Here is a 13,205-nt window from a genome sequence, read left to right as displayed (position 1 = left end):
TCATATTCTTGGTGGAAAATTGCTGGCTAAAAATTTGAGGAATTTTTGTTCTGTTGTTCAAGGCAATCCATTCATCAGGGACATGCTCTAAATCCTCCCATTTTCTCAGTGTGTGTGTGTGTGTGTGTGTGTGTGTGTGTGTGTGTGTATTACCAAGCATACAGAGCTAAAGCGCTTTTTTCATGGCCTAATGTCTACCCATATTTTTTAAAGAACATTAAAGTATAAGCGTAGAGGGTAATGATTAAATGTATGGATTTATAGCCATACTATTTAGTTTCTAATCTCAGCTCTTCTACTTATTAGCTGTGTGAACTTGGTCATGTTATTTGACCTCTCTATGCCTCAATTTCTTCATTGGTGAAATGTGGAAATAATAATAGTGTCTACCTCATAGAATTGTGGTGGGGATTAAGAGCAGCAATACTTTGAAGCATTTAGAACAACACCTAGTACATACTAAGCACAGGGTATTAACTTCCATTATTTTATCTTTATTATTACTATTTTCTAGTATCCATGGCAGTCCTAATCAAACATCTCTCCAGCTCAGTATGTCCTTGCAAGAAAATGAGAAACATGGTACCTGCAGATAAGCAATCTTCATTAGGAAACTTCTCGTGTGAATAAGGCGTGTTAAGGAGAAAGCATTTTCCTATCTTCCCATCATGCTAATCAGGCGCCCTGTTGCTCTGATCCCGTGCTGCATGTGAAACTTCTCTGATGAGGAGTGCAGGGCTTCTGGGCTACACCTTGAGAGGCACAGGATTTCCCAAATTGTTCTGGAGCTTGCTATCCTTCCCCTGGGATTTGACAACCAGCATGAGGCAGGGAGCATGGGAGTGGCCCTTGACTCCTGCAGCCAGATCGGGAGGGCTCTCTCTCCTCCTCGGTGGGTGACATCCTCAGCCAAACCCTCCCCTAGCCTAGAGTTGATCTTGAAACCCAGTGGTCTGGTCCTCCAGACCGTGGCTCTTGGTCATCGCAGCCAAGCCGTTTCGGAATTCCAAAGAAACAAAGCAACAACAATAAGGCTGGAGCCCACAGCTTTAGACTGTGTTGTGTCTGCAGTAAATCCATTCAGAAACATAACCAGCTCCTGGAGCCAGGAGCACCCCTGGGAGCCGAGCCCTACTGTAAATAGAACCCACAAGGAGGAAGGGTGACAGGAATGAAAAAAGTATCTGTTAAATTTTCCAAAATAGGATCTCGCCTTTAGTTTTAGGGCATCTATACATGTTTAAAACGCCTTCAAATAATACCTTGCCATATAGGAGACCATCAGTGGTGTTCCGGCTGACTCAGAGTACAAACAGCTATTTTTAGCTTCTGAGGCTTGTAAAATACACACAAGGAGCTCAGAGTTGGGCGCCAGGCATGGCTGGCGTTTCTTACAAAAGCGCTGTGGGATCTGCCGTTGTCTGTGAATCACCAGCGCTGCAGGTCCCACCGCCCGTTGTTGGCGTGGCCTGTGCCAGGTGGGTGTTGCCCCGCCTGCTGCAGTGCCCTTCTGAGGCTACATCAAATGCACTAGAATGAAATGTTTGGGCAGCAGATGCTTGTTAAGCCATCGGGAGAGGTAGACATAGTCCAGGGGAGGCAGAGGAGAGGGGAAAGCAACTTGCAGCAATGTTATTGCGCGACAGCCAAGAGAACCGGCTGTCACCGTCCCCGTGGCCACAGAGCTGGCACTGCAGACACGAGCCAAGGAGCCTCGGAATCCTCTGTCGCAGAAAGAACGAACCCGCCCTCACTGGAAGCACTTCTGACAAATACAATGCCAGAGGAAAACGCTGTCACTTTCCCCTTTCAAATCATAAATTACCCTCGTTTCCTGGAAAACAGTGTCTAGACTCTAGACGGACTTACTGCCCCCTCGAAAGAGCCCCAGACCTGCTCTTGGAGAATCCTGCTTGAAGATGAAAAAAAAATTCTAACCATTCAGACTTGCAGAATGTAGGGGTGAAAATTGCCACGAATGATCAATGAGCGCCTGCTCTGGGAGGTCAGACCCTGCGAGGGCGAGCTGGCGGATGCCGTTGAAAGAGCCAGTTCTCATTGTGAGAATGTGAATCCTGGCAAAGCCACAAAAAAGAAAATTGTAGCAATCAATACAGATCACAGTGAAACCGGATGAAGCTTTCAGCCACACCTGTCTCCATTCTGCTATAATGGATTAACTTTCGAGTGCTGGTATCAGCACAATTTGCAGATTCAGGACATTGAATATGGGAGTCAAAATTGGGTAGAACTTTTAATTGAAACTATAGCAGACCCTTGACATTCACCAGGGTAACGCTGCCTCTCACACGTGCCAGCTTCTCCCATAATTGAGCTGCATTTGAAAGTTGGCTTTATCCCTTTAAGCAACTTGTATACACCTGGGCTCTGAATAGCCTCTCTTGATATACTTAACAGATAATCTCTACATGTACTCTCTAGGCTTTGGAAGAATTCACAGTGGGGCTTCCTGTGAGGAAATCTGCCCATCATTTCCACACTTAGAAGGGTGAATCCTGTGGAATTTACCAGAGAACAGAGAGAATCCAGGAAATAAAGCCCACCCACAGGATTCTCAGCCAAACAGCAGTGTGTGCGATAGGAAGAATGACGCCCTCCTCTCGCAAAATGTCCGCATCTAAACCCTGGAAACTGGACATGGCACCTTACATGACAAGAGGGAACTTACAGGTCTGATGAAATTAAGGATCTTCAGATGAGGATCATGGCCTGGATTATCCGGGTGGACCCAATACAATCAAAGGGTCCTTCTAAGAGGGAAGCAAGGGAGAGTCAGAGAAGGAGAGTGGAAGCCGAGGTCATAATGATATGATTGCTGAAAAGGGAGGGTGGGGGTCGCAAGCTAGGAATGAAGGCATCTTGTGGAAGCTTGAAAAGGCCAGGAATGAATTCTACCCTGGAGTTTCCAGAAGGAATAAACCCTGCCTACACTTTGTTATTAGCCCAGTGAAACCTACTTTATATTTCTGACCTTCAGAGCTGCGCGAGGATACATTTGTGTTGTTCTGAGCCACTCAGTTTATGGTAACTTGTTACAGCAGCAATAGGCAAACTAATACAGTCAACAGCATCTGTCTTTAATCCTCTTTACTTCTCATTTTCTCTTCCCAACATCAAAAGAAACATGCAATTCAATCAAGGTTTCTGGAATGATCTTTTCTCTCTCTTTTAAGGACAACTCCCCAACCTCATTCACTCTGATAGATAACGCCTGCTAGGAGAAGTTGCATTTCCAAACAGCAGCAGGGAGAAACTGTTTTCAGTAGGTCATCCTGGACTCAGTGTTTCCTCTTGGGGATAAAAACCAGTTAACTGTGTGGCACCATTTCTAATTCTTTTCAATCTTCTTCTAGGGGTATTTGCGTTTGGGCTTTTTGCTACTGACATTTTTGTAAACGCCGGACAAGTAGTCACTGGGCACCTAACGCCATACTTCTTGACGGTGTGCAAGCCGAACTACACCAGTACGGACTGCCGAGCCCACCACCAGTTCATAAACAATGGGAACATTTGTACCGGGGACCTGGAAGTGATCGAAAAGGCTCGGAGATCCTTTCCTTCCAAACACGCTGCCCTGAGTGTATACTCCGCCTTATATGCCACGGTGAGTCTGCGAGTCTGGCCGTCTCTCCCAAGTGGAGCGATGGCTGGGATGTGTGTCTCTCTGCCGTCCTCGGCCCCATTCTTTCATCAAAGTCTTGTTACAAAGTGTTTCTCCTGGGTGATATCATGCGGTTGCCCCCACCCTGCCAGAGGATATTAGTTCTGGAAAGAAGGTTGATAATTAGTCAAATCTCCCCATTTTACTGATGCAGAAACTGAGGTCCTGAGAACAGCTAAGAACACACAGTTAGAGCTGGTACCCAGGCTTCTGGCTTTGTGTCTAGGATTCTTTCACAGCCCACAACAGCACTCTCTGCCAAAGTTTTGGTTGGTTCCAGGACGGCACAGACTCCTCACACCTGCCTACAGATTTGCAGGTGTGAGCCATAAAGGAACGGCTGGCCCTGCAGTGCACACACCCCGGGAAAAGACAACTTCCCTCGCTCCTCTTGACACTTCTCCATCGCGTTGCCACAAGGATGGCTGACCCCACAACCCCCAACACTTCCCTTCTCCCTGCTCTCCAGAGCACTCTGGCTTTGGTGCCCCCACTGAGGTATAATGTTCTCTACATTTTTTGCTGTTATCACAGAGAAAGCCTAAAGTGCAGCTCATCTTAAAATACAAGGAGAAATGATGGTCTCGCTTTTTTTTTCTCTAATCTTTAATTTCTTCCATGTGGGAAATGATCTCATTTCACCTTCCTCTGGCCTCTGCTTCTGGGGGGCTAGAAGAAATAATACTTTCCCTCCCACCTTCTAAGTGATTCTGGCTGTGCTAATTATCAAATTAACAGAGATAGATTAACAAGGGCAAAACCAAAGTTCAATATATGTGCACGGGGAGTTCTCATAGGCGTGAAAATTCCAAAAACAATGAAGCCGCCTTGGGTATATAAGACATCTTGGACAAAAGAGAAAGGTGGGGAGCAGGAAATTAGATTTCAGAAGTGAGGATGGGCGAGTCACAGGTGATTGAGAGAAAGCAGAACACACTGGCAGGAAAATCCTTGCTAGGCAACTCAGAAATGGTGGGACTCGGGGCCAGCTAGCTCCAGCCCCAAGCCCTCCTTTTGACCACACTTAATTCAAATTAGGCTACAGCAGCATCCTAAGGTCCCCCTCCTGAAACAGGTTTCTCTGTCTGAATCCCCTGGGCCGGAAAAGTGGGGAGGTCCTGTTTCTTAATAGACAGCTTAAAATCAATATCCCAAAAAGGCAGCTTCAGGGTGGAAAAACTTTGGTTCCTTTCATTTGCATAGAACTGAGAGTTAGGGATCAGATCAAAGGCTGAATATCATAGGCACTTAGCGTGGAAGTGCAACTATTGGTGGAAAATATCCCTTTCCCTTCCTTCTACGCATTTTATACTCAGGAGATGGCTGGTCTAGTGATTCTCAATGAAAGGTGAGGGAAGGAGAAAACAGAGGAAACACTCCTTTCAAACTGCCCATTCTGCCCAGAGCGTCTGAGCATGCCCCCGACCTCCACTCCCGGGGAGCACATCCCCATCCCCTCCCTGAGAGTCTGCCTCTGAGGGAAGAGAGTTCCTGCAATTACTCTGAATTACATACATTCGGGGAGAAAAGAGTGGCTCAGGACTGGTCTGTCTCTTTATTAGACTTGAAAATAATCGCTAAATATTCTCTCTAAAACGAAGTTTCCTTGGAGTCCCATTTACAGGATCACATCCATAGGACCAATTTACCAACCACCAATTATCCAAAATGTCTTCTTCATTATTCCTTTAAGATTTTTCTTTAATGAATGCGTGATGAAAGTTATTTCAGCTGCCCCTCCCCCCACAGTAAGAAAACACAAACATAAATCACACAGAAGCCTCAATTTACAAAGCAGATCCATTATAGCTCAATGAGGCTTCTTCACTTTATTTAAACCAACCAACAAACAAACAACTATGCCAGGTTTCTTTTCTTTTAAGCAAAGAAAGTCCTCTCAGGCATTCACCATATTTTTTCATATTCAAAATATTGACTTGCCTTAAGTTATCTAGAACCTAAGTTATATGAAGCAATGTACTTTTAAAATATTTTTATTGATTTCGAGAGAGAGAGAGAGAAACATCGATGTGAGAGCTCTCAGCCCAGGCATGTGTCCTGACCAGGAATCCTTTCAGTGTGTTATCCCCATCCCCTCCCTGAGAGTCTGCCTCTGAGGGAAGAGAGTTCCTGCAATTACTCTGAATTACATACATTCGGGGAGAAAAGAGTGGCTCAGGACTGGTCTGTCTCTTTATTAGACTTGAAAATAATCGCTAAATATTCTCTCTAAGAAAACACAAACATCAGTCATTGACTTGAAAATAATCGCTAAATATTCTCTCTAAAACGAAGTTTCCTTGGAGTCCCATTTACAGGATCACATCCATAGGACCAATTTACCAACCACCAATTATCCAAAATGTCTTCTTCATTATTCCTTTAAGATTTTTCTTTAATGAATGCGTGATGAAAGTTATTTCAGCTGCCCCTCCCCCCACAGTAAGAAAACACAAACATAAATCACACAGAAGCCTCAATTTACAAAGCAGATCCATTATAGCTCAATGAGGCTTCTTCACTTTATTTAAACCAACCAACAAACAAACAACTATGCCAGGTTTCTTTTCTTTTAAGCAAAGAAAGTCCTCTCAGGCATTCACCATATTTTTTCATATTCAAAATATTGACTTGCCTTAAGTTATCTAGAACCTAAGTTATATGAAGCAATGTACTTTTAAAATATTTTATTGATTTTGAGAGAGAGAGAGAGAGAAACATCGATTTTCATATGTACCCCAGTGTTAACAGGCATGTGCTCTGACGGAGAATTGAACCAATGACCTCTCAGTGCATGGGACAATGTTCAACCAACTGAGCCACACTAGCCAGGGTGAAGCAATGTGCTTTTGCACCATTTTCTATATTTTTATCAGGCTCAACTCATTGCTATGTGAAATTAATGTTGCAATACCATTATAAAAATTAAATCTGTTACTTGTAATAAACTGCCCTCATCAAGTAAGATATAAATTTATTTTGGGGGAGAAAAAGTAAGTAGAGCCCGCTTACTCATAATAGATGCAGCTATAGCACATTTTCAAGGATTCAGATATAAGCCAATTCAAGTCACACCTCTCTATCATCAGATAAACCCTGATACAAGATTCCCATTGTGCAAACATTTCTGAGCCCCTATTATGTGTGAAGTCCTTTCAGAAATTACTCAACAGATGTTTCCTAAGTACTAGTTCATACTGTGAAGAATGCTAATTAACTGTAGGCCTCATACTCTTAATAGTTTATAATTTAATAGGAAAGATTTATAAAGGTTATATTTAAAAATATAGAAAAACTAAACTTAAATATACCTGGTATAAATGTTACATAGCATTGCTTACATAGCCTCAGAATGGTAATAACATGCTGTATTTATGTAGCTCTGATCTCATCACAGTTTTTCAGGGTATCTGCTACATGTAATGAAAAGAATCCCATCACCCTGTGTTCACACCATGTTGAAACATCATCCTAGGAAATTAACAGTTTCCATTCTAATATTGTAAAATGCACCTATTGGAACTTGTATGTGCTCAGGCCACACAAACACACCACAGACTATAAATTAAATATCAGCATACCATTTTTCAGGGTTGCAAACGCATTTCTCACTTTTGCTCAAGAAATGATGGATCAATAGTGCCCTCTACTGGTTTCTTCTATTACCAAAGAAGATCTAACAAAGTGTTTATTTGAAAGAGGCACATCTTCCTAACTAGGCCACTGGAAACCCATTTGATAACTGAGCCTATGAAACATGGCCCAGCTCCTCACAGTGAAATGAGAATAGCCTACATATTACACTTGAAACTAATATAAAATGATATTGAATGTCAACTGTAATTAAAAAATAAAAAAACAGCCTACATACACTTAGGCTTCATAAATTTCAAGTGTCATAAATTTAATCATTCTTTAATTAGTTTATGTCTTCCCAGTCTTTTGTATGTCCTGACACAATTTTGTAAATTAATATTTTAAAATACACTAGTGTCCATGAATGGATAGAGCTGATCACAGTTGTCCCAAGGAATGTGGAAATCAATTTCCAGCACAACTGAAATCTATTCTTGTGACACCCTGCCTGGGAAGTTCTAATTTAGTCAATCAACTAATCAATAAATGCTTTCATAGTCATTGCTTAGAAGTGTAAAGAATCGGCTAGCAGTATGGGGGACGCAAAAAGTAAAATGTAGAGTCATTCACCTAACTGATCTCCATAAACTGCATTCTCATAGAAGGATTATTTGGTATCTGAGAATCTCACATGGGTTTCTTAATACCCAAAATGGTGCTTAAATTTGTTACGTGAAAACTGCAGCTTCTGAACCTGTCAGTGTGGCTCAGTGGTTGAGCATCGACCTATGAACCAGGAGGTCACAGTTCGATTCCTGGTCAGGACACATGCCTGGGTTGCAGGCTCGATCCCCAGAAGGAGGCATGCAAGATGCAGCCAATTGAGGATTCTCTCTCATCATTGATGTTTCTAGCTCCCTCTCCCTTCCTCTCTGAAATTAATAAAAATATATTTTTAAAAAATACACCTGTGTCTTCTGAATCTGATCATTATTCCGTGCTCATTCTTCTTGTCAGGCATAATTTTTGTTCACATGTCCCTAGAATACAAAACACCATATTAATGGACACCTATCCATTGTTCTTGCTGCACTAGTTTTCTACCCAAACTCTACTGCGTAGCTGAGGGGAGCTGTTCACCTGGTTGATGTGGTTGCTTTGGCACAGCCCATTTGCGTGCGTTGGTGCGTGCATGTGCGTGCACTGTATGAGGAGCCTCCAGGTCACTCCCCATCTCTGTCCTGTTCCAGATGTACATCACAAGCACAATCAAGACGAAGAGCAGCCGACTGGCCAAGCCCGTGCTGTGCCTCGGGACCCTCTGCATGGCCTTCCTGACGGGCCTCAACCGGGTCTCTGAATACAGGAACCACTGCTCCGATGTGATCGCGGGCTTCATCCTGGGCACTGCGGTAGCCCTGTTTCTGGTAAATCAGCTTCCCTCTTTCTCTCTTTCGTGCCCTCTGAGGGGCTGCCCAAGACCATGGGGAGTCAGGTTCCCAGACGTCCCAGTCTACACCCATGTTTCTCTGGCCTGAACCTTGCGAGTTGCAATTATTCTCCAAGTATTATGCATCCTGTTGCTGCAGGAATGATTTCTGACCCACCCTTTCCTTCAGAAATGTGATTGCATGTTCCCCCTGGGGATGGGGGAGAAGATTGCCCGGGAAGAATGGTTGCTCCATTTTCTTCAACACTGGGATTGGGATTGGGATTGGGATTGGGATTGGGATTGGGATTGGGGCTGGGGCTGGGGCTGGGCAGATAGTGATTTGCATACCTTCAAGCCATTGTTCTAAAATGTTTGTTCAGGATGTGTTGGGAGCAGCTAAGTGTTGCTTGGGGGAAGCAGGCAGCCTCTTCCCCTGCATCCCAGGACACTGAGCCCCTGCCCACTTGCAAATCTCACTCAGAAATACGAACACTCTCAGCTAACCACAGACTTCTCAGAAGGCCTCTGTTATTATCTGGGCATGCCCTCGGACATCTTGTTTCTGCTACAAGTGGCTTCTCAACAACAAATTATTCTCTTCCTGGAGAAGAGCTGTGGGTCACACAGTTTTCTCCATATCTTTATATTTCTGATGATATTTTAGTTTCTCAAATACATGGGGATCTGCCTACGTCTTCAATTAGGAAATCCCTTAATCCAAGTTGGATTGGAAGAGACGGGGTTAATTTTTATTGTTTTGGAGTGTGTCTTTTTTCCAATTTTATTGAGGTCGGATAGGCCTATACCATATGGCACAACAAGTGTACAATTTGATCAATTTTGACATCTAGATTTGTCCTTCTCTGCCACCCTCTCCTTCCCCTCATTCCCAAGCTACCACTGATCTTCTTTTCCTCACCCTATATTAGTTTGCCTTCCCTAGGATTTCATAGAAGTTGAACCATATAGTATGTTTTTTTTTCCTGGCATCTTTCACCCAGCATAATTATTATTAGAGGCGTTCATGTTGTAGCATGTACTAGTATCAACAATTCATTCCTTTTTCTTGCTGTGTAGTGTTCTGTTGCATGGGCGTACCATAGAGGTGCGGGTTTTTAATAATCCTCAAGGATTTAAAATAGGCCCAAGAGGATTTATGGTTACTCACCAGGCCTGGAGAGCCACATGTTGCTCATGAAGTGAATCCCTCACAATATTCAGACCGCTTCCTGTCTGAGACTGAAGCCAGGGCAGTCCGGATGTCCCCTCCCTTTCTGCAGTCAATCAGACTGGAGGCCCACTCAGAAGGATTTCACAGTCCTATGACCTAACTCCTCCTTGTCCTCCCAACATATATAACGTACACACATGCCTCTCCCAACCACTAACAATTTCCCAGTGTTTTTGTTGGCGAAGGTACACACAGAAAATGCTCACACTTATTCAGAACACTGATTGGGAAACTCCATTCCAATTCAAAATTATTTTTAATGGATCCAGGCTTCTCTTCTACAGTGAAAGGTGTACTTACACGCAAAATCGCTGGGTGAAGCCGCAGGAAGCGTGGTGCGGAGGATGTTCTGAGGCGTTGATGTCTCAAAGGGGATATTTTCTTAAGGCTGCTTTTTTTAAAGAGGGAAAGACTAGAGGTGACTTCAGAGAGGATAGAGTTTTCAAAGAGACATCAATACTGCATCAATGAGAAAGAGGAAAAGGGCAGTGTTGACTATTCCCCAAAAAATGTGATGGAAACCTATAAAATGCTTTGTGTTTGCTAAGGCCCAATATACAGATTCTGCTTTAACATTAAACTTGTTTTCTCTCAGTGACTCATAGCCCTGCTTCCTACTGCGTGGCCCGTTATTGGCTTTCCAATTGACAGCAAATGTCAAAACTTGTTCTCCACAAATGATCTTTTTGTAAGACCCAGCCCTGCTGTTGAGTTGCTCGGCAGGTGACAGACCACACTGTAACTACATGTGCACATGTACACAACCTCACATGCCCACTCAGTAAGCTGGAATATGGGAAGGAGAGGATGTTATAGAAAAGACTGGAAGCATTCTGAAGCAGAGACTTGGAGAGCAGACAGAAAAGGAGAGGAGAGTCCGAGAAGAGGAGCACACTTGTGGCATATGTTCATTATTGTTTTGTGTTTCCTATGAAGATGAAAAGGATGGGTGGAGAAGGAGATTATTAGTTGAGCAATTACTATATACCCTACAGTTCATGTGCCCCTAGGACAGCCCTCACAGTATTCTGATCCTTATTTCATAGAGGAGGGAAGTGAGGCTCAAAGATAAGGAACTTGCCCAATGGCTACACAATCAATAAGCTGAGCATCTAGCCTGAGTCTTTTCAACTCCAGAGTCTCTTCAACTTCAACACCTTCCACTTCTCCCATTTCCTGAACGGAGGGAGTTTAAGCAGAGATGGAGGGAGGGAGGGAATATTTATGAAAATGTTCTGCAGGGTTGGAAGAATGACAGGAAAGACTCAGAGGCACTGGATATAGAAACAAAGATGCAGAACAATGAAAGAAAGAGCGTGGAAAGAAACAGACAAACTCTACATGGGCAACAGAAGCAGACCAGATGGTGAAAACAGCCTGAGGTATGAAGGGGCCTCAGTAGGAAATAAAGAAGAGTAGGTAGTTATATTTACTACTTAAGCATTCTCTCCTATGGTCTCTTATTAATTCTATCATGTCTTCAATGCTTGCTTTCTCAGTTCTACCAAGCAGCATTTTGTAATTTATGTTTTTGGTACTTTTGATATCATTGGACATGATGAATGGCATTTTTCCAGCATAACTCTCATCTCTCTGAAGTCTGGGGTTATATTCCCACACTTCTCACTCATTTATTCAACAAAAATTTATTGAGCACTTACTAGATTCTAGACCAGTGATGGCAAACCTATGACACATGTGTCAGAGGTGACATGCAAACTCATTTTTTTGCTTGATTTTTCTTTGTTAAACGGCATTTAAATATATAAAATAAATATCAAAAATATAAATCTTTGTTTTACTATGGTTGCAAATATCAAAGAATTTCTATATGTGACACGGCACCAGAGTTAAGTTAGGGTTTTTCAAAATGCTGACACGCCGAGTTCAAAAGGTTCGCCATCACTGACTTAGAATGTGCTCAGCGGGTACCCTGGGCTGCGCCCCAGGTCTTTCCATGGTCCCTACCTGCTGGCTCAAAGGAAGAAGTCACTATGGCAATGACATTCCAGGGGAACAGACTGCCACTCAGACCAGGCACTGACGGCTGTAGTCTGACCCGATCTTTTTACCCCTCATCCTGCAGGGAATGTGTGTGGTCCATAACTTTAAAGGAACACAAGGATCTCCTTCCAAACCCAAACCTGAGGATCCCCGTGGAGTGCCCCTAATGGCTTTCCCAAGGATAGAGAGCCCTCTGGAAACCTTAAGTGCACAGGTATAGTAAAGTGGCTATAGCAACCAAGCCCACAGGTTCAGGCCTGTTCCGTTCAACTATTCTATTGAGAGCAGGCACCACTGCATCGCCCAGCAGCAGTAAAAGTCTGGTGTAAAGGCCTCAGGAACTTCACAGCTCCCCTCAGGCAGTCTTGCCTTTATCCTGGAGCTTGGCAATCATGAGTCCCAGGGGGTTCTTAGCCTCACGTGAACCTCGGCTGCTTCAGGACACCTTGGCCTCCAGGGTGATAGCACCGTTAGGAAATCTGGACCACTTACATGGGAAGTCCATTTGATTCAGTAACTAGGACAATATTTGGACAGAAAACGGTTTTGTTATATGTACTGACAGATGTAAACTAGCAGCACATTTACAAGGTTATTGACAGAATAGATGCAAGCGTCCTTTTGGATCTGTTCTGATAACAACCGTCAAAAATCCGATGCAACAATACTTGCTGATCACTTATTTACACCAGGGATACAGAAAATAATTAGCCACACCATCCTTGCCCTCAAAGAACTCTCAGATGATTAGGGAAGGCGGATGTCAGTGAGTCGTCATAAGCTGGCATGATGAGTCAGAGGTCCAAGATTTGCTGTGTGAATATAAATGAAGAGAGATACATTCCGTCTGAGAAGACAGGGAAAGCGTGGAGAAAATGGCATTCCTCACTCGCTCACTTTTACCGTGGACAGTTGCGAGGGGCTTTACAAATATCCTCTGATGTGAACAAAAACCTATTGAATCAATAGTATCATCCCCATTTCCACGTTAAATATAGGAATACTGAAGATCAAGGTGTTAAATCACTTGCCCAAAACCACATACCCGGCATGTCAGAGAGCTAAATGGGTAGCTCTTTAAGTAGAGAGGGGAGTGATTTCTGCCCACATGTTTACTTTCTATAACAATCTATCTTGAAATCTTGTTTCCATTTGGCATTTTCTTTCTAATCCATTTGTATAGATCCTGCAAAGGAAAGTAAGTCACCTCCCCCCTGGAATTAGTGTGTGCTTCATATCAGTACAGTATAAAAATACTTTTCACTATTTTATTTAAAAAT

At 43.3% G+C, this 13,205-nt stretch overlaps 1 protein-coding gene across 1 annotated transcript in view; it reads left to right on the top strand.

The window, feature by feature from the left end:
- PLPPR1 (phospholipid phosphatase related 1) overlaps nt 1–13,205 on the top strand; it is a 107,067-nt gene that overhangs the window by 88,127 nt on the left and 5,735 nt on the right. The window contains exons 4-6 of the mRNA XM_015560474.1: nt 3,375–3,625; nt 8,509–8,685; nt 12,008–12,139. Coding sequence (XP_015415960.1) covers nt 3,375–3,625; nt 8,509–8,685; nt 12,008–12,139 — 560 coding nt within the window. The remainder of the gene's footprint in view (nt 1–3,374; nt 3,626–8,508; nt 8,686–12,007; nt 12,140–13,205) is intronic.

This window comes from Myotis davidii, unplaced genomic scaffold (assembly GCF_000327345.1).
Source record: "Myotis davidii unplaced genomic scaffold, ASM32734v1 scaffold534, whole genome shotgun sequence".
NCBI classification, from domain to species: Eukaryota; Metazoa; Chordata; class Mammalia; order Chiroptera; family Vespertilionidae; genus Myotis; species Myotis davidii.
This window is presented reverse-complemented; position numbering and strand designations above follow the sequence as displayed.